Raw genomic sequence first — 26301 nt, forward strand, 5'->3', positions numbered from 1 at the left:
ATAAGGCTGACTAACAGCCCATTAGTAATATCACCATGGATTTAGGTCACGCTTTTCAAAAATAGAACCCGAAATTCACGTTAGAAATTTTATATAAAGCAGTCTGCCATTCGCTTCTCATTAGAGTTGGAAATGGAGACTCTTCGGAACGCGGCACTGAAGCTGGGTACCGCTGGGAGATCTGAACGCAGGCACGGAATACCGTGGCGCCTGCTTTTTGATAATGACGCTGGCGTTACAGATGTCCCATTTCCAGCCTCGGCAGAGTCACCCGCGTTGCGCTCTTTCTCTTCGGTAGTCAGATTGGGTTTGATGGTGTGTTTGATACCGAGGACTTTGGGGGGAAAAAAAATAAAAATCCACATTTCTTTGCTTTTTGAGAGGGGCCGCGAATTCTTTTATGTCTCCGAGATTAAACAGTGCTCAATAATGTTGGCTTTGCGCTTCCGCTGTTTTCAGGTAGGGGTGTAATGGAGAATGGGAGAGGAGATGATCTTCCCTGGTTTTTGGCCAACCCCAGGCAGTGTGAATTATTTGAGGTCTGTAATCACCAAATTAGAAGTAGCTGATTTCTCTTTACCCAGGTTCCCCCTGGACTCTACATCACTGGTTTTCAGCCTTTGTAGGCTGAAAACTGTAGTTTGGGCTTTTTTACCGCTGAATTAAACTGTAGTAAAGGCATAACCAAGAATTTAGGCAACAGACCAAATTCTAGTTGCTTGTTTATAACACATCAACTGCATTTATAATTATTACACAGAGGGAGAAACACTCTTCGGATGCAGCCATCAGCAGAGGATAAGTGTTTAGAACCAGACTGTCGGCTTGTTTGCCATCTTCCAGCAGTTCTTAGCTTCTAGTGAATAAAAACCTTTAATAATTTGTGATTAATTTCTTTTGACAGCTGAAACCCTTTAATAGTTGCTGCCTTTTCCAGTCTGCAGTAACTCCGCTGCCACTTTTTCCCCTCCAGTAGCGTCTCGGGGTTTGTGTTATTTTCCCTGCGATGAACTAGTTAGGTTAGTTCATGCTTCTATTCACAGATTTAAATGGAAGAGTACGGTTTTGCAGTTAAGGCAGTTACACGCAGAAAATCAAAGTTTGTTTCTCCGTTCTACTGCAGGTCCCAGGGTCTGCTGAACTACCAGATACACAACCTTATGTTTAAGAAGTGGGTTTTGTGGCTTTTTTTTTTCTCTCTAGACTTTGCACCGCCAGCCAAGGAATAGGGCCTTTGAGTATTATCTTAATTTAAGAACTGTCATTGCTTCTAACCAGTTTGTGGCTCTGGTAATCAGCGAGCTGAGACATCTGCCTAATGAAGTCTATTCCTTAATGTGGAGTGGAGTCAGTGTTCTTCCTCCCAGCCTGACACATGCTGGGTGGCACGCCAGAGCTTATGCAGCGTTCAGGGCACTATCGCGTCTGCTAAATGTTTAGGTCTGGGCCGATACGCAACCCTTTACATCCTGTTCTGTCTTCGTGTTTCCCTCAGGGAATGGTGCTATCTGCTGAGTACATCAAGAAGAAATTGGAGCAAGAAATGGTGCTTTCTCAAGCTTTTGGACGAGACTTAGTGAGTATTCGTTTTCTTCTATCCTTGCAGGCTGTACAGAAGACGAGATTCCCCTAAAACACTGTCCCTGAATCTGTTGTACTAATGGCTTAAATCTTCCTTCAGTTCTATCCCTCTGGATTGCCAGACAGGCAACGAGTTACTCATTCCCCTAAGGCTTTTTGATTTTGAAACCACTGATACTGCAGAGCTCCTGATTCCTTTTCTTTTTTTCAGGCAAAGCTAAGGCAGGAAGTCCCATTTGGTGGCAATGCAGGACAGGGAACATTAAAAACAAATCAACAGGAACTAAAATCCCATCTCTATGGAGATTCTCTTTGGAGACAGCAATGGGATGCCGTGCTGACTGACTGTGTGTGCACATTTCTCGTGATAGAGAGCTATCGGAGAGCCCGAGAGAGATGTTAGGAAGCAGCTTACCTTAGTTTATGTGTCAGTAATAGCGCAGTCTATGTTCCCATTGGGAAGGGAACTTCTGAACTGCCCGATCCCCTGCTTGGCAGACAGCTGGCCTTGTCTCATGCCCAAAGAGCGCCTCGGCCTGAGCGCTGCCCATGGGGAAATGAGCAATAGCTCAAGGGAGAAAGAATAGAGGGATAAAAGCCTCAACGGCTCCCTGAAACTCTAGTGTTGTACCAGTCGACACTCAAGCATCTGCCTTGTGATGTTTGGTAGATGTAGGGAGCGATACGCAGGCGTCTGATTTCTTTATACTGTACTTTATTCCTCTCTACCCAGAAAGAGCAAATTGCTCTTAAGTGAGCTGTTACTCATGAGGATTTTTTCCTGATGTCTTGTAGAGCTCAGTTGCTGCCTGACTGGTCAGGATACGGTGACGTTCGGAGCTCTACACTTTCTGTCTCCTGTGCGTGATAATGAGTATCATATTGTGCTGTTTGAAGGTGGCTTGATGCGTGGTGGGTCCACCTTCTTAATTGATGAAAAATAGCGTAACTAGCTGGACCTGACCCACCAGGCTGGAGAGAGAGCTTGATGTATAGGAGATGGAGCAGCTGGCAGGCGTGTAGAAACCTAGGTACTGTCTGCAGCTCAACTTTGAAGACTATCTGAAGAAGTGGTATGGCCAGAACGTAAATGTCCTCCCAGAGGTTCATCTCGCCCAGCACCTTGTCTCTGACAGTTGCCAGCAACAGATGTTTAGGGAAGAAGTATAACAAGTGAGGTGTATAAAGTTTTAATTCTCCCCCAGCATTCACCTCACTGACTGTAACAGGCGTGATGGTGACTTAGAAGTGATCTTGAGAAGGAAAATGACACAACAATAGATCTTTCATTCTTGTGGCCTGGTCTTATGTTCTGTGTATGTTCTTTCACCTTACGCAGAAATCCAGCTACAGCCACCCCTGTGGTGACGGGAGGCTGTGGAGAGTCGGATGCTGGATTCTGTCTCCCTGAGTAAAACCCACAGGGCATTGGCAGAGCTGCAGAAAAACAAGACTGAAGCTTTTCAAGCGTTGTCTTAGTGAACTTCTAGGGTTCTGAACCATGCCTAGCGCTCCAGCCTCTGAATAACAGGAACAGCACAAAACATTAAGGAATAGTTTTGTCTCTGAATTACGTGAGCAGTTGCCAGCTGTTGAGAGCATCTAGACTTAGAAGACTAGTGTTCAAACTGCAACTTAGGATGTCTGTTTTTCAGCCTGCGCAAGTGGTGGAATGAATGAAAGCAAGTCATTTCTAGAACCAAGGAGGCCTCAGGTGTGTGAGCCTGGACTCGGATGTTATCAGAAGGCTGGCAGATTTGAGGAGGAGCAAAAGGCTCGTAGCAAATCCTAAATAACTCCAAGAGCTTGTGTATATTTCCTTTTTCTCTCCTTTTTCCTTCTCTGCTTCCATTTCAAAATCTAATGTTCCCTCACTGGCTCCCATTGGTGGAGGAGCTGGTTAACCGGAGTGTGGAGTGCTCATATGTAGGAAAGACAGCTGTGGAAAGGGACAGATTTGGGGGGTTATGGACTTATCTTGCAGTCTGACCTCAATTTCTTGGTTTTTCTTTTCAGGGGAGAGGAACAAAACACTACGGCCTGATTGTGGTTGGTCATTCCCTCGGCGCTGGCACAGCTGCCATCCTGTCCTTCCTCCTGCGTCCCCAGTACCCATCGCTGAAGTGCTTTGCCTATTCTCCCCCAGGTGGGCTGCTGAGGTAGGTGCTGGGGCAGGAGAATGCGTGAGAGGGTGGGTGTAGTAGCTGGATCGGATCCTGGTTGTGATGCTTTAATGAGCCAGCAATGTGCCCTTGTGGCCAAGAAGGCCAATGGCATCCTGGGGGGCATCAAGAAGAGTGTGGCCAGCAGGTGGAGGGAGGTCATCCTCCCCCTCTGCTCTGCCCTGGGGAGGGCACAGCTGGAGCGCTGTGTCCAGCTCTGGGCTCCCCGGGTCAAGAGGGACAGGGAACTGCTGGAGAGGGGACAGCGAAGGGCTACCAAGATGCTGAGGGGACGGGAACATCTCTCTGATGAAGAAACGCTGAGGGATTTGGGTCTTTTTAGTCTGGAAAAAAGACGACTGAGTGGGGGCCTTATCAAGGCTTGTAAATACTGAAAGGGGGGGTGTCAGGAGGATGGGGCCAGGCTCTTCTCAGTGGTGCCCAGGGACAGGACAAGGGGGAATGGGCACAAACTTGACCATAGGAAGTTCCATCTCAAGACGAGGAGGAACTTCTTTGCTGTGAGGGTGGCAGAGCCCTGGCACAGGCTGCCCAGAGAGGTGGGGGAGTCTCCGTCTCTGGAGACATTCAAACCCGCCTGGAGGCGTTCCTGTCCCCCCTGCTCTGGGTGACCCTGCTCTGGCAGGGGGCTTTGACTAGATGATCTCCAGACGTCCCTTTGAACCCTGTGATTCTATGATTCTAAGAAGCATAAAAGACAAGTTTCTGCCCTGAGAAGGATGCAGGAAAATGGAGAGGCAGGTGTAGGAGCTGAGGGTTGTTGGCAGCCTTTGCTCTCTGTTATAGTTTAGTATTGAGGTGGCCACTCTCACAAATATTCTGGTTTATGACTTAGTTGTCTGCGACCGTAGCTCTGATTTCACCCTGACTAGTGGAAAATGGAAGTTGAGTGGACAGAGTGCAATTTCCTTATCCTCTGCACAGTGCCAGCGTGTCCTCTCCCCATCTGCTGTGAGTATAGGTACAATAAGGGAGATAGTTGCCCAAATGTAGGTATCTGCATCCGTTGATCTAGTTGTCTGGGCTCCTTTTGCAGCTGACAATGAAACTGGCATTTCTGGGGTGTGATTTCTGGCGTTCTAAAGTGAGTGCCTAAAATAGGTCGGAGGGATCGTGCTTCTTGGGTGCCTGTTTCTCTCCCTCGGCTGTAGGGGGAATCGAGGGGAGCTGCCTCACATGTCTGAACTCCTCCCACTGTAAATTGGAACAGACCTGCTGGTCGTGTTATTTACATGGTAGCCAAACAAAAACATCACGCTTGATTTGCTGTGATGTGAAATAAGGTCTTTCTAGTCATGACAGATGCCATGGGGGCACTTGAAAGCAGCCATGGACTATCAGAAGCTTCTAGCGATGGTTACTGCGTCATGTTCCAGGAGCAGACGAGGCTTTTAAACCATCCCGCTAATGAATCTGGACGTTAGCGTGCCTTGTTATGATAGTAATCCCTGGTCTTCTGCAGCTGTAGATTAATTGCTCTGCAGAATGTTTCATGAGAGTTTCATAGCATTCTGCTCGGAGCTTCCACTCCCGAGTTGGTGTGATAGCTCGGGCCGTGCTGTGCTGCGTCACCTCAACTGTCGCGGCTCGAGGAGGCCCCTCTGACTGCCACGCTTTTGTTGCGCTGTATTTGTACCCAGGATCATCTCTAGGTCAACAGTGTGGCATCTGCCTGTGGTGACTGATTCAGAAGATGATCTCTAGGAAGTTACCTGGTTGCAGAACCAGCTTGTGGACTGGAAGCCTTAATTCCCTCTTATCTTGGTGCTCAGGTTGCTGTGGAAAGTTCTTAGTTCTACGCTGTCTTTCTAGAGTAGGCTCGGGAGCACGGAATATCTTCTCCTTCCTTTCTGCTGTCCTGGCCATTCCCATATATTCCCATATATAGGAAAAGATCTATGAGGCACTGAGAGTTAGAGAACTTCCTTTTCCGAATATATTCAGAGCTGTGTGCAGGTAAGGAGGAAGGAGCTGCTCTGTTTGTATGAGCTATACCATTACACAATAATGTTGCCTGGGGCATGGGTTGTGAATATCAGGCTTTTTTCTTTAACAGGTTGTAAGTCCCAAAAGCCTCGAGCAGCTTGGGTTGTGGTTTTTGTGATGCTGGTTCACTGTTTGGTAACCTCGCTGACACCAGTGGCAAACTGGGAATGAAATGCAGTTTTGCTGCTGGTGAAACACTGTTTGCTTCTGCTTGGTCCTGTTTCTCTTCCAGTGAGGATGCCATGGAGTATTCAAAAGAGTTTGTGACTGCAGTCGTGCTTGGCAAAGATCTAGTGCCCAGGCAAGTGGAGAAGTGTCTGAATTTCTTGATGAGTTTCTGCTGTTCTATCCCAAAGTCACCCGTTTCCTCTCAGAAACATCTAGATCATCTCTGTCTCCAGTTTCCTCATTTACCTGCCCTTGTGTGCTTCTTACTTGTCTTTCTAGTTCCCTGTGTCTTTTACCTGAACACCTATGCTGGTGTTTCACACACCTTTTTTTATAGGCATATCCCTCCCTGTCTCTCAGCTGCCTGTATGAAAGAAAAGGGTGAATATCCTGACTTTATAATTATATACTCATTGTGGTATCTGCTGCGTCTCCCATTTTCCTGGTTGCCTGTGTTATCTCGGACCTCTTTACGCTCTGCCCTGAACTAGATGTGCTGTCATCTCATTTTGTACTGTTTGTCCCCGAGTACCTCTTCCATATCATCTCACATCTCGGAACCAGCTCCCTCATTTCTCGTGGCTTGGCATTTCTCACCTCTCATCGTCTCCTGGGAACATGTTCTGCTGAACAGGGCATTGGACTAAGAGCCAGACAACCTGGGTTTTACTTCTGCTCCTGCCCTGTTGGGTGACCTCAGATAAATGCTGACATTTCTGTCTGCAACGTAAGGCATGTAGAATTCAGTGGAGGGAAAGTACTAAATGGCATTGAATACGACTTTTGGTAACCTGTCTGACAATCTTGTCCGTCCTCTAATCTGTTTAGTGGTGTCATAAAGCTCTCTGCCACCTCTCTAATGTTATCTGTTCTGTGTCATCCTATGCTTGTTTCTTGCTCACTTCTTTCTGTGATTGCATCATCTCCCTCCTTATCTGTTCATTGACCTCTCTCATATCTGTGTCCACTGATCCTGATTCTGCTATTATACTTCATCCGTTTTCATTGTCACGATGGTTTCCTGTGGCCTCTAAACCCTGGTTACTGGTCCGGGGTGATGCCACAACCCTCCTCTGAAATGATCTGCATTGTGGGGTTGCGTTCTTGTAGTATCTGTTGTAGTTTCTTGTTCTTCTGCGCTGTGTGTCCCTGTTGTCCTGTTCCCTGCCCAGCTGTTGTAAATGCATTTTCCTCTTTTTCCAGAATCGGTCTCTCTCAGCTGGAGGGATTTCGCCGGCAGCTTCTGGATGTTCTTCAACGAAGTAACAAACCAAAGGTAAGAGTAAAGATTAAGAGACCTGAAGTAAAGGTGATATACCAGCACCTGAGCAGTGATGGTATAACTTTTAGTGTCACATAGCAACACTGCAGACATCTCCTGCCCTCCAGGTCTCCTCAGCTCCATCGTGACTATTATTTAGGTAACCAGAGTTACTGCCGACTGAATATGAGCTGGCAGTTTGCCCAGGTGGCCAAGAAGGCCAACAGCATCCTGGCCTGTATCAGGAATAGTGTGGCCAACAGGACTGGGGAAGCGATTGTCCCCCCTGTACTGGGCACTGGTGAGGCCCCACCTCGAGGGCTGTGTCCAGTTTTGGGCCCCTCACGACAAGGAAGACATTGAGGGGCTGGAGCGGGTCCAGAGAAGGGCACTGGAGCTGGTGAGGGGTCTGGAGCACAAGTGTTACGAGGAGCGGCTGAGGGAGCTGGGGGTGTTCAGCCTGGAGAAGAGGAGGCTGAGGGGAGACCTTCTCGCTCTCTACAGCTCCCTGAAAGGAGGTTGGAGAGAGGTGGGATCGGTCTCTTCTCCCAGGGAGCAAGCAATGAGACAAGAGGAAATGGCCTCAAGTTCTGCCAGGGGAGGTTTAGGATGAATATGAGGAAAAATTTCTTCACGGAAAGGGCTGTCAAACGTTGGAACGGGCTGCCCAGGGAAGCGGTGGAATCGCCATCACTGGAGGGATTTAAAAGACAGGTAGACGTGGTGCTTAGAGATATGGTTTAGTGATGGTTTTGTCAGTGTCGGGTTGATGGTTGGACTTGATGATCTGAAAGGTCCCTTCCAACCTCCCCAATTCTGTGATTCCATGATGGCGAGAGCTGGAAGGCAGCTGGAGAGGTCAGGGCGAAGGGCTGCACTCTGCAGCCTGTGTGATGATTCCAGCTCACGTGCTGTAAACTCACCCTCACGGGTCTGAAATAACTGAGCAGGAAATCGCGTCTGAGCCAGGTTTGAAGTCTGTGTTCCCACTGTAGCTTTTCTTGGCCAGTAACAAATGGTAACGGGCTCGGAAGCACGACAGTTGTCTGCTTATAAACGCTGCTGCCTGCTGGCTGGGTGGTGCTGTTCTAGGGTAAGCGGTCTGTTAATGTTTTGGAGATGGGAAATGTGGAGCGTTGTTCCTCCCCAGGCTTCTTTACTGTTACACGGAGATGGAAAAAATGTAAGACATTAAGATTTTTAGGGGGAAAATATTATAGAAATGGCCTGTAGAGGGAGAAAACTGAGCTTACGTTTATTTTTCTTGTTAGCATTCTATGGTTTTTGTGGTTCAGCTTACGGGGTTTTTTGGTGAATTTGTGGGTTTTTAGGACTTCTTTTAGCGCATAAAGAAAGGCCTAAACAAAATTTCTGTCTGTTTGTGTTGTGTAGTCTTTTGTTTATTTTGGTACATTAAAAATTCAGTTTCCATCTCCCTTGTTTATCCTGGAAGATAGTCAGTTACGAGTTGGTGCACGAATTGGTGCTTGCTCTGGATCCCTAATTCTACAAAATCCTCCAACAAAAGAAAGGAAGGATGAGGTGGTGGCACTTCCAAGGTTAAAATCAGGAAAGGAAGCAGCAGCTTTTCTGGGCAGGATTATCTCTCTCTATGTCTGTTATTTAAGCAATCGGGGCGCAAGACCTGTTGTGTTGTTTGGGTTTTTTTTTCCCCCTGATATTAGGTATTGAGTCTAAACCTACCAATAGTGTTTGTGAGATGACTCTGCTTTTCTGTGATGCCTTTCTCTTCTCAATATTCTCCCTCCTTCCCCTCATGTTGAACAGTGGCGAATCATCGTGGGTGCTACGAAGTGCATACCCAAGTCAGAGCTCCCCGAAGAGACGGAAGAAAATTCCGTAACGAGTAATCGCCTCTGGACCCATCCCAGCGACCTGACCATTGCCCTGTCTGCCAGCACGCCGCTCTACCCGCCTGGCCGCATCATCCACGTGGTGCACAACCATCCTGCCGAGCAGTGCTGGTGAGTACGCGCAGAGCTGCCGAGTCAACAGGTGGGGGGTGAAAATTTCCTTTCGGAAAAGACTCCTCAAGACAGGAAGCCATTTATGAAGGAGGTGATTTATTTTCTTTTGCTGTCTTAATGACAGGGATAGTGTCTGCACTGTCAGAGTAGAAAAACAGTCGTGTCACTGTTGGCTAGTGCAGAGTTGTAGAGCAATGGCAGTAGCATGTGTACTTTAATATCTCCTCCCTCTGTTTTTCCTCCTGTTGCTTTTTCTGTCTCTGCAACCTGCTGTTTCTTTTGCCTGCCAAAATATTGGCCTGCTCTTTCATCTCCTGCTCCCTCTTTTCCCTTCTGTTTGGATCCCAACTCCTCTTCCAGTTGCTGCGAGCAAGAGGATCCCACTTACTTTGCTATCTGGGGTGACAATAAGGCGTTTAATGAAGTGATCATCTCGCCGGCGATGTTGCACGAACACCTCCCATATGTGGTCATGGAAGGGCTCAACAAGGTAACGTAGAGAATCAGGATCGAGGGGCAATTAGTGTGCTAATTAAACGGGTGCCTTGTCACGGACCTTTGTGTACACGGGATAAGTAGTCCTTGCCCAGGAGAGCTGGTTGTTTAAATACACAAGACCATTTATTTTGGAGGGGAGGAGGAAAGAAGATTGTGCTCTGGGCCAGTCATGCCCAGGCGTGAGTTGAATGTAACGAGGTCTGGAAATGGAATGTAAATCTCCATCCCAATACCCAGAGTCCCAGACTAGGTCCTCTTTCCAAACTTAATGTCATAATAATGTGAGGTTGGGTGGTGTTTGGTTCCTTCTTTCAGAAGCTGCCCGTTACAGACTGCAGCTCAGGTGAAATCCAGGCTGTGACAGAAGTCCTCCACGCTGCAGCTCTGTTGGTCTGAAGGGTGATTGAGCTTATGCCTAATGGTTGTAGACTGGGTCTCTGCCACTAAGCTCCAGTTCCTAGCCGTGCAGCTCCACCGCGGAGATTTAGCCAAGTCTTCTCTGCCCTGCTGGTCTGAAGGCTGCTCCTGCAGCATCCTCTGCCAGCTCCCTAGCACTGGATTCCCAGCAGGGCATTCCGACAGCATAGAGTATGTCGGAATTCATTGATATAATCCTTCATCTCAAGACCTTGCCTTTGCAGAAGGCATTGGTGAGAAACAGAGGCAAATCCAGCCGTTTGAAAGTCCTGAGCTGAGAAGAGCAAAACTCCTACCTCCGGTAAAGCACTACTGTTCCTCTGCTTGCCTTGAACAGGTCTTGGAGAATTACAACAAGGGGAAAACAGCTTTACTTTCTGCAGCCAAAGTGATGGTGAGTCCTACAGAAGTGGATCTCACCCCAGAGTTGATCTTCCAGAATCAGCCCTTACCCAGTGGACCCTCAGTGCAGATCGGAACCGGAGCCATAACGGTGGACAGAAGGAACAGCAGTACCAAGTAAAAATATATCTTTGATTTCTTTGAAGAATTTGTTGGCTTTGTGTGTCCTCTTTCTCTTGGGGCATCGCGATCAATGTTTGTGGAAAGGACAGATCCACGGGCTGCCTTTGGGGGGCTTTTACTTAGCTTCAGTGTGTCTTGTGTCATGTTTGGGGGGAGGGAAATCCTTTCTGTTGCTCGAGAATCTGTGAGTGCAGCAAGGTCAGGAGAACCTAGAAGTTGAGCATTTAGAAGAAACTCCCTTTTCTCCTTATCCAGACGAATGGGGTTTTCCCTGAAACTGTAAAGGCAACGCTTGCAGTCTTGCAGCCAAATTTCTGTTTTCTTTTGCGATTTATGTGCCCCAAGATAACCCGTAGGGTGATTCTCAAAAGCTGAGGAGCAGTGAAAGCCATAAGCTTTCAAAAATACGTGCATTAAAGCCACTTTACGATGTGACTTGTGCAATATTATAAACAGGACAATCTGGGAACATGGATACCGGTGAGGGGGAGAGCAGTTGGTGTCCTGTTTCTGAGGGACAAGAGTAGGAGGCTCAGTCCAGTGGAAAGCAGGTGAGGGGAAAAAGGCACGTTCCGAGTGCCGAAGGGGTGGTTTCCTGAAAGCTGAACCATCCCTGGGCACTGACATCAGTCTGGCAAAGGCCAAAAGCTGGAGAAATATCAAGAAGGTAATACAAAAGGAGTGGTTTGGAGAAGAGCTCGTTCTTTGTGGTGTACGTAAACAGCTTTCCTCCAGGAGCCCAGGGCAGAAAGACACCTTGCAGATTTTCAGGTAACATTTGAGGTGTTGCAGGACCACAGACGTGTTAGAAGCAAAGAAAATAAATATAAAAATCGTAGGCAAAGATTAACTTCAAAGTTGGGACACATGACTTGCATCACAGAATTGCATTTCGTAGGGCAAAGTTGCAGACAAAACAAAGACGAGAGAAGGAAGGTGGCTTGTAGTCAGAGGCAGCAAATGGGAGTTGAGTGGGAACAGAAGGCAGCATTGTGGGTGGGAGAGGATTGTTTCTTTGCAAGGGAAGCACTTCTATGGAGGTTTCAGGTAGAGAGACCCAACAAGAAGGTCCGTGTGTGTGGGAAGAGGCAGTGTGAGATGGTCTGTGCTGAGTGATGGAGGGCTGAGTATCCTTGAGATAACACAAGTGAGATTTAAATTCAGAAGAAAGATAAGACCCCAAATAATATGAAAACGGCAAAGTTCTTGTCACAGAGAAAGCGAATGGTTAGAGACAGTGAAGGAGAGCTTAGAAACAGAACGGCAGCTGTGATGAAACAGCAGGAACGGAGATCGGCCCATGTTTGTGAAAGCTACGGTAAGCCTGAGAAGATGAAGGAGGTCAAGCAGCAGGGAGAGGAGCTGTGGGTTCTGTGCCATGGCCAGAGCAGACCCAAGGAGCTGCTTCCCTCTGAGGTGAGTGAAAGCAGAGGGGAAATTCCAAGATATGAAAGGGAAAGGAACGGGGGAGAGGATGGAGATGCTAGAGTGGCAACAGTGGTAGGTTGGTTGTGTTTAATTGAAGGTTAGAGCCAGGTTGCTGGGGTTCTTGAAACCTGTTTTCAGATCACTATTACTCTGTTGAAGTCACAAAGGGGATCAAATATTGGCCTTATAAGCCTTTCCCTATACATCACGTCGTTTTGGCAGGTGCAGCAGTCCCCTCCCAAGCTCGGGCTCTTTTCCCAGGTATTTCCTTAAGTTCTTGTCTTTAGGGCTGTTGCTTTGGCTGCAGCTAATCCCAGGTTTTGTATGTGCCTGGTGTGGGCAGCCCTTCCCCTGTGTCTTTGTCATGGTGTCTCTCTGGAGGAGTCTGCCCGATCCTTTAAAGGCTTAGTGTGACTGGAGTCTTTCTAAAGCTCTTTGCTTGTGTCAAGTAACTTGCCTTTTTAACCTATTTTAGAGCCTGCTACCTGAGGTGGTAGCTGAATTGGTCATGGGCAATGCTCTAACAGCCTTCTGTGGTAGTAAAATAGGGACTGCCAGCATGGAGAAGGTGGGGAAGGCATGAGACTGGAGTGGTTCCAGAGTGTGAGAAGGAAGAGAAAGTAGTAGGTTGACTGCAGGCAAGTCCTTCAGTCTGTCTTGCCTCGATTCTCTTATACAGAGGTGTTAGGTGAGAGAGGGGGTTTTCTGCACGTACGGAGACTGCACTATGGTTAGAAACACTGCAGGTTTCACTGGGAGCAGAACCATGGTCTTAGGTGAAAATGGTGTTGGAGAGAGAAGACATTGAGGCAGGAGAAAAGGCAGAAGGGCAAGAACCTGAGTTTGCAGAGGGAGGAAACGGTGCTTAATACTTTCAGTTGGGAGGACGGAGAGATAAGAGGTTTTTTGCCATTGTGGATGGCTCTGGTTAGAGTAACGGCATGTGCCCTTGGTGTGTTATGAGGAGCTCTGTGCCCAAGACTTGGTTCCTCTGGCTGTTCTGGCAGCCTGAGGTTCTGCGGAGTGATGCAGCCTCACGCTGTCTGTTTCTCATTGCAGGAGCAAGTCCCATTCTGAAATTAGCTTGGAGGGGTTTTATGAGACCAAGCCACTTTCTCCTGTGCAGAAAGACCCCGTGGAGCTGCTTCTCCTGGATACAAAGGAACGTCTGTCTGTGGAGCTGCAGGACCGTCGTGCCCCTCTGGCGACCATGGAGAGCCTCTCGGACAATGAATCCATCTACAGCTTTGATTCAAGACGCTCCTCTGGTTTTCGGAGCATCCGGGGCTCCCCCAGCCTCCATGCTGTCATGGAGAAGGACGAGACGCACTGCTTTTACATAGACCCTGTTATCCCTGAGGAAAACCCCTCCCTCAGCTCGCGGACAGAGCTGCTGGCTGCTGATAGCCTCTCCAAGCACTCCCAGGAGACTCAGGCCCCGGACAACGTCCTCAACAGTGGTGGCACTACCCCCCAGCGACGCTGCAGCGAGGAGGGGGCCAGCAGCGAGGGGGACCGCGTTTCCTTAGCCCCTCGCGAGGAGTTGTCCCTCCAGAACGGCCGCCTCACTGATGTTCCCAGTCCCCAAGTGCTGGAATTTGCTGAGTTCATAGACAGCCTCTTTAATTTGGATAGCAAAAGCAGCTCCTTCCAGGACATCTACTGCATGATGGTGTCAGACAGCTCCAGTGACTTTGCGGAGATGCCCAAGTCGGTCAGCGATCAGGAGATCCTGTTGAGGGCACAATACGAACCCAACCTAGTCCCAAAGCCCCCAAGGTTGTTTGCAGGCTCAACAGATCCTTCGTCGGGCATCTCAGTCTCACCCTCTTTCCCCCTTAGTTCATCTGGAGAACTCATGGACATCACTCCCACAGGCGTGAGCAGCCAGGAGTGCTTGGCCACTGACAAAATCCGGACTTCCACCCCCTCTGGGCACGTAACCAGCCCTGCCAAGCAGGACGACCTCATGATTTCGGCCCTCTAGTGTAGGATAAAGGGATGCGGCTCTGAGAGCTGATCCCGTAGGCTGAATGCTGGGATAATACATGGAGGGAGGTGGTCATCTGGGCAGTTTGGGTCAGAGGAGACAGCCGGAAACATTCCTTCTGGGGTGACACAGTGGTGGCACGCTGGAGGATGGATTGTGCTGGAGTCCCATGCTTGCAGCTGGGAGAAGAAGCGTTGCCTTACGAGGGCTGCTACGCTAAGAGGGGTCAGAGTCGCTAAAGGTAGATGCAAGTTCCCTACCTCAGCCTGTCTCATTTCATTTTGGAGGCAGATTCCTTGCCCCAGGGCACCTGCTGAGTTTGGGAGTGAGATACCCTGCTTCAGGGAATCCCCTGGGGTGAAGGGGTGGATTCTCTGAAGCTCGAGGATCGGATAGAGGGGGCCAGGCCACGTCTCGCCCCCTTGGTACCGTGTCAGTGGTTTTGGAAATGAACGGATTGAGACTTTGGGCCCTATTGCACTACCATGTCGGATCTGGCCCAAGATCCAATTCGTCACACTTCCACAGGGATTGCTTTTTGTAGGACACTCTCTCCTGTTTTAAAGCCATTGGGGCTGTATTCTCCCCAAATGCAGTCTCCCCTCCCCTGGCCAGGCGCAGCCAGAATGGGGCTGGCACTGTCTTTTCTCTCCCCTGGGTACTTCAGTGACCACCGGGCTGCTTCTGAGAGGGAAGGACACTGTTCCGAAGAGCCAAAGCCCTCTGCCACGTCCTTCCATTGCCAGAAAGAGTTCTCCTGGATGTCACCGTCATCGCTCCTCAATTCCCTGGACCACTCTGAGCTGGCGACGTTCCTGCAGGACTGACAGGATTCTCATCTCAGAGCTGCATGGATGGATCAACTTAAAAATTTAACGGGCTTTTCGACACACGGCATTATTTGCCAGGCCCCTGCGGAGCCTGGGAGCGTCTCCTGGTCTCCGCTGGGTCCTCACACCACCCATAATCGCAGATCAGTGCCAGCCTCTGCCATTGAGAGTTCAGGGAAAAGATGAACTTTTACTAAGTGTTGAAATCTCTTGTATGTTTACAGAGCTGCTAAGCTTTTTGGAAGGTATTTATTAAGCAAACGGGGAGGCTTTCCCTAAGCAAAAAGCATGTTCATTCTCTCCTTCCTGTGCTCTTCCCTCCGGGGACCGAGGGGAGGAGAGGATGGGCGGGTATGATTGCAAGTTCCCCTGCTTTTAAAGTGGATCGGAGTCTGGGGGAAGCTGCGTGCATCCCTCATCCGCCTCTCAGTTGCACAACGCCGCCTTGCAAAGCTTGACCAAGTCTCTAGGAAAACTCTTGAGCGCTGCTGCGCAGAGCCTCGGTGCCCGGAGGAGCCTGCTAGACCTCTCGGGGCAGGCGCTTTCCAGTGATGGGGAACAGGAGAGAAACTCCCTCTCTAGAAAGTTAAACATACCGTGACCTGTAGAAGGCCTTTAATTGACAAAACGCCTTCGTATCAAAGCTTGGCAGAGTTACCGATCAGTCTCACTGGAGCTCTGTCCTCCCTCACTGGGAAAGAAATTCCTCTTTTAACTTCCTTATAACTCGCAGAGATGTTATTGCCCTCCTTTCCCCTCCTTAGCCGCGATATTCCCATCGCGGGAGGATGGAGCTTAGCTCGTGACAAATCCCTGGGCTCCCGTTGTCCCTGGCTTCCAGCTGTGTTCATTGCCCAGCCTCTGGGAGCCCCAGGCCTGGGTCAGGGCTCTCTGTCCTGGGTGTCACACGGAGGAGTGGCATCAAATGCCATCGAGTCGGAACGGGAGCACGTTTATAGCCGGTGTGCGTTGGTGTAAAGAACTTCAGGTGCTCAGAAGCGAACTGGGCTTTGTGTCCGAGTGCCCATCTCCCGCTCAACAGTTTGGTGTGGGATACTGTGTCCCCTGCTCCTTACAAATTACGGTGCCTTCAGAGGGGCAGGAACTTTGTTAAATGGGCAGTAAAATACTGTCCCTGCAGTTTAGGTTCCAAAGGTGACCTTTTCTACACTGTCTTGAATTGGAGGGTAGAAGCCCCTCTGAACTCAAAGTAATTTGTAAAAGAGAAACGCTTTCATTTTGAGCAACAAGAAGTTAATTTTTCTTTGTAGTCCCTTGATGAAAGAGCAGCGTTGTCCCCCTTGCTGAGAGCTTGTGTGGTTCAGGAGCTCACGTAGAACAGCTGTGCCAGCGCCATCAGGTCATCCGCTATTGCACACCGCAGGGTGAGGCTGAATTGCTTCACACGCCCCAAAAACCCACTAAAAAGGTGGTGTCCAGGAACACGCACAATAAACTGGGTGGTTTTGAGGGCGAAAAGGGGAGCCGAGCGTCGGGAGGCCGAGGCTAGCAGGCTAGCTCACCTCCTGATGCAGACTGCTGACAGGCGTTTGATAGAGTGGGGAAAAGGAGTTCATTTCTGCCCTTAATCGTCGGCAGAAGCTGGGTAGTAAATAACACTTAGCACTTAGGCAGAGCTTTATATCTGCGAAGCACTTTACAAACATTAACGAAAGAGTCATCTCTGTCCCTGGCAGTGAGGTATTAGGAGATGGCGGTCTTTGAGACTAGGTGGAACTACTGGTGTCCTACTGGAGGATGGCAGGGAGACGATTCAAGGTGAAGGAAGGTGGATTATCTCCCTCTTAAGAAAAAAAAAAAAAGTTTCAGTAGTGACCTGATGCTCTTTAATGGGTCGCAATATTGCACTAAAAAGTCACTTCTAACCTGGGAAAACCTCTGCCCTGTCCTGGAGGACGCAATCGCTGTGTGTGACTGTTTCCTCCTCTGTGCCATTGGAACTGTGTCCCAGCGGAACGGGGTTACCTTGCCCTGGCCGGCTGTAGCAGGGAACAGCCTGGCATGCTGCATTCTTTTTTTTTTTTGTTTTTTTTTTGCTTTGTGCTCTGTGATTATTAGGCTGCTTCTGAAAAGCCCGGAAAAATACCTAATGCTTGTGACCTGGGCTTGCCATGGATCAAGGCAGGAAAGGTGCAAAACAGCCCTTTTAGTTAAGGTTCTTGTACCACATTATGGGTAATTCCTGTTTTCCCTTCTTCTCTCGCGACAAGCAGATCTGTTCCCAGTTCCTCACAAAGTAAATCCACGCTCTTTGCGTTATTTCTGCTTTAAATGTTTCTCTGTGTCTTGATTCTCATCGCTCCTTTGCTATAAGAGTATTTGGAGAGGCTGATTTCCTATTTCATCCTGGAAGAGCGTATCCGGAAAGTTAAAATAAATGCTGAGCCTGTAGCTACCTCCTTCATTTGTACTTCACACCCTCGCCTGCTTTCTCTGCCCTCGCTCCACGCTGCTGCGCAGCCGGCTGGAAACATGAAGCGTCTTCAGATTTCTTAATCTCTTGGCTTTTCCTTCCTTCTCTTAAGCTTTGTGCCTTCTAATCTGTATATGCTCCCTTGGTATTTCGATGGGATGTTCCACCCCACGTGGAGGCAGCGCTGGAAGGGCAGTTCGTAGCGCCTGACACCCTGGGCCCCAGCACCCAGCACTGCCACCCAGTTCAGTGGCACATCCTTAAAATCCCCTCAAAGATCCTTGTGGTAAGGTTCCTGGAGAGCAGAGAGTGGCTTTTGTGCACCTGAAAAATTAAAGCGCAGTAAGCGAAACCCTCTGCACCAGCGCGGTGTTGCCAAAGAGCCTGGCGGGCTTCTCTGCCCTTTCCACGATCCCCTGGTGCGGCAGATTCCGGCTGGCTCTGTAACTGGCACTCGCCGTTGCGGGATTGTTGGTGATATTCCCAACAGACTGTAGTGGAATGTAATTTTGAAGCGTTCAGGGGCAACCCTTAACTAGATGAGTCTTGAACTCCATCCAACAGCTTAGTTGGGAGCCGCCTCTGACCCTGCTCTGGGAAGGGTTTGGTGCTGCTGGCCATTTTTTCGCGCCTATAAACTGCACTCCAGCCCTTTTGGGTGTATCCAAAGTGGAGTAAAACAATCCCATTGATAATATCCTGGAGAGTTTTGATCGTCAAGCCCTTAGCATGCAGTGGTGGCTGGCTGGGGTTTTGGAGGCTCTTCTGCATCAATAGTAGTTGGTTTTATTGTGCTTTAACTGTAGCAGTGCCAAGAACACAGACGGGATCCTGCTGTGCTGAGTACGTACAAGTGCTGAACAGAAAGAAAACCCTTCTCTGATATTTGCCATTATCCCCTCTCCTTCTCTGGGGACCTGCTCTTCCATTTGGAACACGCATTGTCTCCTAAAACTGCCCCTCTCTAACCTTTGCTCTTTGCTCCCTGTTCCTGTCACCTAACCAGGAGCCACCTCATCTTTCTTCTCGGTTGCTCTCAGGGTGATGGTGTCTTAGTCCACATCCATGATAGCACCACTTAAGCGGGGAAAAGCCATTCCCCGTGATCTCCTGATGACCCAGAACAGTTGAATGTGGGATTCCTGTCTTGATTGACTTGGGAGAGCTGCTGTCTTCCGTGGCAGATGATGCTATCTAGAAAGATAAAAGCACTGTCAACACTGAGAGGTTCTCCGCCTGTCTCTAATTTTTGCTTACCTGGTCTGTGGTCAGCATTTTCAGCGTCCATTCCAAACTTCTACAACTTCTTAAGAACTTTTTTCAAAGCAAACAGAAGTTCTATGAGATATTTTGCTCTCTACAGAGGACTGAGATGGCAAAGCTGGTTGTGAGTGTGGACATCCAAATCCAGTGACTCCCATTTCTGTGCTTTTTAGGACATAGTTGCTTAGACTGTGATAAAAGCTGAAGGTCCTGAACAGGATTTAGGTGGGAAATAGGTTGGCGTTGGTGAACGAGGGCGCGTAAGGAGGAGGAAAAGCACCAAGCGTGGGGATACGGGATCCCGTGAGCTCCTTGGAGCCGCTTCTGCTGCGGGACCTGACTTGTTGCTGTGTCCTGTCTCCATCAAAAGAAACCGAGCGGAGCTGATCTCTGTCAAGCACAGCGAACAGCATGAATATGGCATTACTTCTTCAAATATCATCTCCTAATAAGGTTCCCCTCTGCTCAGTTTCACTGTTTGTAATCCTGCCCTAATTAAGAGGGATTTTGAAGCCTTCCCTTAAGATATTAAGTGGTTTTGTTTCTTTACCAGGTGTCTCTGATTTTTCGCTGCTCGAGATTAACGTGGGCCCCTGCTCTCTCTATAAAGCTTTTCCATGTTTCTGGTTCCTTCCCACTTTTACATTCATTTTAATCCTTCCTGTATCCTGCTTTGAGACGGGGCGATGAGATCTGTACGCGTTTGAGAGCATCCTGTTGGTTTGTAAAATGGCCTCTTCTAATACATTCTTTATGCGCTCAGACGGGGTTTTTTCAGCTTTTTTATCTGCCTGCAGGCAAAGACCAATATTTTCATTGAATTGCCCGCACAGATACCCAGTTTAATTTACAACCTGGGGCACGTATAAGCAGAATTATCCCTTGCAATGGTGATTAGTTGGCGTTAGTGGTTGCTGAAATGCATGCCTTCGTGTGTTTAGAGTTTGTCTTTTGTGGCTATATTCCTAGAGGGAAGACTGGGAGAAGGAGCGTCAGTTTTTCCTAGCCCAAAATATCCATGGTTTGTCGTTTGCCATTGTATTGGCACCCTGATACTTGCCCCTTCCGTAGGATACTGTTAAATCTTTCTCGTAGCAAAACAGGGATATGTAATACCCAAAGCTTAAAAGCTCCTTCAGCTTTCCTCCGATCTGTAGCATTATATTCCTTCCTTTTCACTCAGACAACTGAAGTCTGAGACGGCTTCTGCTGACAATCCTTCCGTGCTGTCACTCGTTTGCCGTCCCTTCTGTTTAAATTCCTCTCCCTAAAGCTGGAGTTTTGCTGAGAGCTGTTCTTTAAGGGCGATGCTGCCGCCAACAGCCCCTCGCAGAGCTTCCCCGCGCTTCAGGAAGCGTGTAGGCAACCTCTGCGTTCCTCTCTCTAGTTGGAAAAGCATGGGATGAGGAGGTATTTGTCGGCTAAGTGCTCCCTCGTTAGCTTTCTGTAGCAGCAGAAGTAACGAGTTAGAAGTACAGGGAAATAAAAGGGAAACGGGTCAAATAGTTAATGCACGGAACCCGAAAGCTCAGTGTTAAAACCAAGATGTATTTAACGCGGATGGTGGTTGTTTCTTAGCTGTGAAATATCGGCTTCTTCCCTGCTTGAGGTGTATCTGGTGCCTCTTCAGCCTGCCGGAGGAAAGGGAGGGTTGGAAATGCAGCAGCGGTTTTGCAGGGACCACTCTGGTGCTCGGAATGAAAGAACACTGGGCTCGGAAGCGCTGGCTGAATCAGCCTTGTTGCACGTTCTCCTCCGGGCTTGTGCAGGATTTTGGGAAGAGCTGCATCTCTTGTGCCAAAGCTCCCTCTCATGGCGTTCCTGCGTGGAGGAGGCGATGCTCCGTGCCACAGGCAGAGTGTATCCTGCTGGAGGCAAACGTTTGCCCCTTCTTGGCAGCTGCCGTAAGAACCAGAGAAGGAAAAATTGCAGCTGAGAGGTGGGACTTGGTCTGGGACTTCCTTGCACTCCAGTCAGATGGTCGTACTGGTGTTATGGGTCAAGTCTGAGAGGTATGGGATGTAGATTGTACCAATATTTATTGGGTTTTATTTTCTTTTTTTCCTCTTTGCCAGCTCCGGAGCAGGATGTGTGCCTGCGCTGTTCCCTTTGAGGGAGGAGCCGCTGCCCCTCGCAGCGAGATGGGGCAGGTTGGAGGGCAGGGACAAGCCGGGGGGGGGGGGCTGTGGTTTGTTTGCTTCAGAGTTTTAGATTCCAGCTCTGAGAGCCAGGGCCCTCACTGCCAAGATGGGCGGGTGATAGATCTGTGGCGGCCAGAGTCTGAAACCTAAACCCTATTAATTTGTAAACTCTTTGTCGTTAGAGTGGAGAAATATTTTGGGAAGGAGATCCTTGATTACAATAACCCGTTGTGCGGAGGGCAGCGAGGCTTTTGGCTTCCGTGGGTGGCAGGAACACTGCAAAGTGCCAAACTTCTGCGTTTCCTTCTTCCCCATCTCCTGGCTATATCTGCGCCCGGCACCTCCCACAATCCCAGACTGGCAGGGGTTGGCAGGGCCCTCTGGAGATCATCCCCTCCAGCCCCCTGCCAGAGCAGGGTCACCCAGAGCAGGTGGCACAGGAACGCCTCCAGGCAGGTTTGAATGTCTCCAGAGACGGAGACTCCCCCACCTCTCTGGGCAGCCTGTGCCAGGGCTCTGCCACCCTCACAGCAAAGAAGTTCCTCCTCATGTTGAGATGGAACTTCCCATGGTCAAGTTTGTGCCCGTCACCCCTTGTCCTGTCCCTGGGCACCACTGAGAAGAGCCTGGCCCCATCCTCCTGACACCCCCCTTTCAGTATTTACAAGCCTTGATAAGGCCCCCCCTCAGTCGTCTTTTTTCCAGACTGAAGAGACCCAAATCCCTCAGCCTTTCTTCATCAGAGAGATGTTCCTCTCTGTGCCGGAGGAGGTTGTTAGCCAAAACTTTGTCTGCTTAAAGGGCATGTACCCTTGTTTTCTTTTTTTTTTGCTTACTTTCTTCAGTTCATACCTGTTGTGCCTTTGTGTTTTCCTTTGGGTTGAGGTCCGAGCCTCCTGCTTGGGGACCAGGCTCCCGCCAGCTCCCTTTCCCCCTTCGGCACGCTGTCTCTTCCCTGGGTGTGTGGCCGGGAATGCCGTGCGGCCGAGGCCTGGGGCGGAGTTGCCCTCGCTTTCTGCCTCAGCTAGGACTTGCCACGGTTCCCCACCGCCTCCGGTCGCATCCGAGTGCCAAGAGCGAAGCCTGACCCGAGGCAGGCTGTGTCCCCGAGCCCGTGCCGCCGTTACCCTGCTCTGCCCGTCTGGAACCTCATCTCGTGCGAAACGAGCGTTTTCTGTCCTTAGCTGTGGTGTGCGCGGCCTCAGGCAGTGTTTAACAGGTCTGTTCACGAGCAAAACCTCCCTCAGGTCTGTTCACGAGTAAAACTCTTTCTACTCGTCAAGATTTGACTCTGGTTTTGCAAGAACTTGATGTTGAAAGGGACTTATATTCTGAGCTATCCGCTGCCGTTTTGATTTACTGACGTTTCTCTCGCTGGCTCTGGAACAGCCATCTTCCAAAGGTAGGCTCTCTTCTTTTTTTTTTTTTTTTTTTTTCTTTTAGAGTTGGGCATTTTTGCTGCTTTCATTGCTGTGTTTGAGATCTCTGACCTCACCATCTCATCCCATGCTCTTATTTTTGCATTTCCTGACGTTTTCTACCCGCCCAGCAGTAGCTGTACCGTGAGGGCATCTCTCTCCGGCTACTCATTTCTTTCTGCAAAACCGTTAAACGCAGAGCAGCACAGGAACAAGCCTTCATTTTGGGTTTTTGTTTTTGGTTTTTTTTTTTCAATTGGGATTCCGCTGCCCCGCTTTCCATCGCGGGCTTCGTGCAGTTCTGATGGCTCAGAGTGGGAGGCCCTTGGTGGCAGTACCAGGACGAGGGAGCGTGTGTGTCACTCTGGCTCGGTGACACGTGCCCGGACGGTCTGTCCTGTCGTGATGCACTACTTTGGGAATGTCGTGCTCGATCACGGCGCTGTGTGTTTGCTAGACCGCTGCCCCACACCTTTTTGGGTCTAAACTCCTCTATCGGTATGGCCACAGCGCTTGCTGGTGGCCACCGGGGGCCGAGTGGCATCATCTGAGGCTACAGCTTCCCAACTTCTCTTCCACAAAAGCTGCAGCTGACCGAAGGGGTGACGGCCGGGGAAAAGTCAGTCTCAAGCTCCTGTGTTAGTGATAAACTTAATTACTGATGTCAACACGGGGATTATTGGTGGTGGGTTGCGCCTCCCTGCCCGTGTGCATGGGGCAAGAGGAGAGGAGCTCTCTGCCCTGGAGGACCCTTTTCCTTTGGCTCCGTTCTCTGCTCCGGTGTCCTGCCGCGACAGCCGCCGCTCTGGCCTGTCCTCCCTTGTGGGGGAGCGGAGCCGGCAAAACCAGGGGAACTGGCAGGAAACCGTTTCTTTCAGTGGTTTTTAGTGGCGGCTGCGTTGGACGGAGCCCAGCCGATGGTCTCTGGGTGACAGGAGCCGTCTGGGGGGAGGTGAGGGGGTGGGGGGGGGACTCCACGCAGCGATGGCATACGGTAACCCCCTTGTCCCCCCCTTCCTCTTGACAGCGGACACCGATGCCTCTATGGAAAAGCCCTTCTGCCTGCTTGTGTCACCTCTGTCCCCTCCCGTGCTGGGGCAGCTCAGGGTAGGGTAGCTCTGAATTAAATTCTTTGCCCCCAGTTGCCTCCTTACAGCTGAAGCCTTTTGCGTTTAGGGGAGAAACCAGTCCTTCGAGGGAGCTCCCAGCTGCTCCGGCTGCCTCTTGCGGGGCCCAGAGCAGTTGCATATGCAATTGGAGGGGGTTGGGGGGGGGGGTGGGGGTGGGCACAGCACAGGATCCTGTGTCCCCCGTGCTCCTCCAAGAGGTCACTGCCCATCCCGGGAATGCTGCCCTCTGAATCCCTGCTCCGAGCTGCCCCAGCATGAAGACTACAAGGAAACTAAAGCACTCCTCACGTGCCATTCTCATGTGACCTTTTTGTACCTATGTATGAAAGATCCAAACTAATATTGCTGTAAAGAAAAGATACAGATTAATATAGCATATTATATAAAGATATATGTATATAAAGGTTTCTGTATATTGTATGGCACCGTGTATAAAGCTGGCTGTAGAAGCATGACTGGTGTATGTGGCTGTTCCCGAGTCTGACCTGGAGAATGACGGTTGTGATTGGCCTGAGGTCACGTCCTAAAGGGTTGTGCGTGAGTTTGAGAGTGGGAAAGAAAGAAGAACCTGCTCCGGGCTCTCTCGGTGCAGAGGGATGAGGAATACGGTGTCTGGGCATCACTGCGGCTCTCTGGAAGGCTCCGGGGGACAGTTTAGCTGCCACCAGGGCCGATCGTCACCTCGCGAGCTCTGTCTGTTCTGGGTCTCAGCCCTTTGGAGTGGGGAAAAATGCTTTGGGGACCATCCGTGTCCTTGGGGACGCTTCTACGCCTGCCTTTGGGCAGCAGCCGAAGGTGGAAACTCCAGGAGACTCAGCTCGAGCGATCTCGGTCCTTTGCGGAGAAGAGAGTTAAGGAAGAAACTCGATGCTTTGAGTTACTTGACTTCGATGTGCCGTACAAAAAGAACGACATTACCCCAAACAAAGGCACTTGGTGACAAGGGGCTCTTTGGAAGGGTATGAGAAAGGGGCAGGGAGAGCGGAGGAGGGCTGAGGATGAGGAGGAAGAGCGTGGAAGTCCGCCCCCGGGGAGAAACAGCGAGGTGCTGGGATCCTTCGGCAGAGAAGGCGGGATTAAACCGATGAGCAAAAGTTTGGCAGGAGCCTGGCAGAGCAAGGGTCGCGTCTGTGTAGGTTTGTAAAGCAGGCTCTCGATGGCCCGTGCTGTTCACAGATGGATAATGGCCGTAATAATTCATATTCTGGGATGGGGAAGGCGGTACTTGTGGCTTTACAGGGTCAGAGAGAGGGAGAATAAGGGGAGCCGGTGGAACGGGAGCTTTCTGAACAGCCATGAGAAATACAGGCAGGAAAAGGAATGCCTGGAAGAAAATAATCCTATTAACGGCCGCATGGAATAGTTTTTACGGTTGCTCCTGAAGAGACTATCAGGGAATTAAGAGCTCAAAGGTGGCTGAACTACTGAGTCCCTATAAAAATGCCTATAAAAAGCGCTGGTATGTCTAAGTGCCTGCCTGATCCTCCGGCTGTGTGGTTTGGTGGTTTTTTCTTTCCCTATCCATAACTATATCGGCCTCATAAAAAGGATATTGCATCTTCGGTAAACGCTTCCTCTCCTGGGGAAAGAAAAACATAAAACTCTGGATACTACCCTTGTATAAACATACTTTAATACAGTTCCTAAGGAGAAAAATACATGACTGCGTACGCAGCGGGCACGGTGGATGGTGCTTTAAAACCTGTTTTACTCTTAAAAACCTTTACTTGTGGAAGGTAGGTAGGGACGTAGCTGCTGTTCCCAAGGTATATCGGTGACCACAGAAATTTCCACTTATTGAGAAAAAAACGTTTTTCGACCCCGTTGGCCGTAAAGCATCCAGAAAACAAGTTTTCAAACCGATTTGAAGGCGGCCTGATGCGTTCCCAGGCAAGCGGAGAGAAAATGAGTGACAACTAATGGAAACCCGTAAGTCGTCAAAGCCGTGATCTAACTGTTGATGACTTCTAAACGGAAACCAGCGTTGGACAAACTGGTCGCTCGTGGATTTTTGTTTGGGGTTTTGTTTTGGTTTGGTTTTTTTCCCCAAGGATGCGAAGTTGCGCTTTGCTTAGAAAAGAGGAAAAAAGAAAAGGTTAAGAAACAGTGATCTGAAGGTGATGGTAAAAAATCAACAAAAAAAAAAAGGTATTTTTAAAATTATGCCATGAACGGGTATTTAATTAGTCTGCTTCTCGGAAGAGGTAAAGTTCTGGTCAGTTGTATTACACAAAACCTTGCTTGACCAACCGATTTTTTTTCTCGGAGTTTAACGCTTAAGTTAAACTTAAGGGAAACTTAAGGGAAATAGAAATAATTTAGATACGGAAGGATTTCGGGCTGGGTGGCGGCGTTAGCTCTCGGCGCTTTGACGCGGGTTAATTTAAGGCTTTCAATTACCAGTAGAATAGAGGAAGTAGCGGGGGCTACTCGCAATTGCAGGGTGATGCTCTCTTGGCTGATGAGGCCGGATCAGCACAAAGGGGCGGGGAACCAGGTCTCAGCGTAAGGGAAAACTTGGAATATTGTACAAATGGGAGAGCGGTGTGAAGTATTATAGGAGAGGAAGAGCTGGGCCGGAGCTCGTGAGGGGCCACGACGGCAGAGCTGCTGCCTGTAGAAGGACGCAACTGGTGCCGGGGAGACCCCCCGTAGCCGGCGTGTACGGCTCTGAAACCACCCACGTGAGAATATCCCGGGCTTTTCTGGCAGCGTTTGAATTTCCCTGCTTTTTCAGCAATTTCTCCTTCCAGTAACGGGGCTCCCTTGCAAGGGGCTCCCTTGGGTGTTCCCGCCGAAGCGGAGGGGCTCGATCCGACCTCGGGTTCCCCTGTCGGGAGACGCAGAGGCGGATCGTGATGCTTTCAGAGGTGGCGTCCGTGCTCCGAGGTGCCCGATGTCGCTCGGCCGTGCTGCAGCAGAGGGTGCTGTGCCCGTGCCGTGGGCTCTTTTCCTGCGCCAGGGGTTCCCGGCGCCCAGCTGAGCACCCCAGGGATCGAAATACTGCAGGCACGGGGGATAACGCCAGCAGATGTGAGGGGCTGGAACGCCTCGGGCGGA

The 26301-nt window shown here is 49.8% G+C and overlaps 1 protein-coding gene across 11 annotated transcripts in view; it reads left to right on the plus strand.

Moving 5' to 3' along the window:
• The window catches only part of DAGLA (diacylglycerol lipase alpha), a 78410-nt gene extending 53050 nt beyond the window's left edge, over nucleotides 1–25360 (plus strand). For 9 of the 11 annotated variants that reach the window (XM_074586501.1, XM_074586504.1, XM_074586511.1 and 6 more), the window contains 8 exons: nucleotides 1496–1576; nucleotides 3598–3740; nucleotides 5983–6051; nucleotides 7122–7194; nucleotides 8968–9164; nucleotides 9528–9657; nucleotides 10420–10601; nucleotides 13095–25360. In XM_074586501.1, coding sequence (XP_074442602.1) covers nucleotides 1496–1576; nucleotides 3598–3740; nucleotides 5983–6051; nucleotides 7122–7194; nucleotides 8968–9164; nucleotides 9528–9657; nucleotides 10420–10601; nucleotides 13095–14022 — 1803 coding nt within the window. In that variant the 3' untranslated portion in view covers nucleotides 14023–25360. Of the gene's footprint in view, nucleotides 1–1495; nucleotides 1577–3597; nucleotides 3741–5982; nucleotides 6052–7121; nucleotides 7195–8967; nucleotides 9165–9527; nucleotides 9658–10419; nucleotides 11626–13094 lie in introns of those variants that run through there. The other 2 variants (XM_074586512.1, XM_074586507.1) reach the window with 2 other exon arrangements.
• The last annotated feature ends 941 nt before the right edge of the window (nucleotides 25361–26301 follow it).

This window comes from Larus michahellis, chromosome 4 (assembly GCF_964199755.1).
Source record: "Larus michahellis chromosome 4, bLarMic1.1, whole genome shotgun sequence".
In the NCBI taxonomy this organism is placed as follows: Eukaryota; Metazoa; Chordata; class Aves; order Charadriiformes; family Laridae; genus Larus; species Larus michahellis.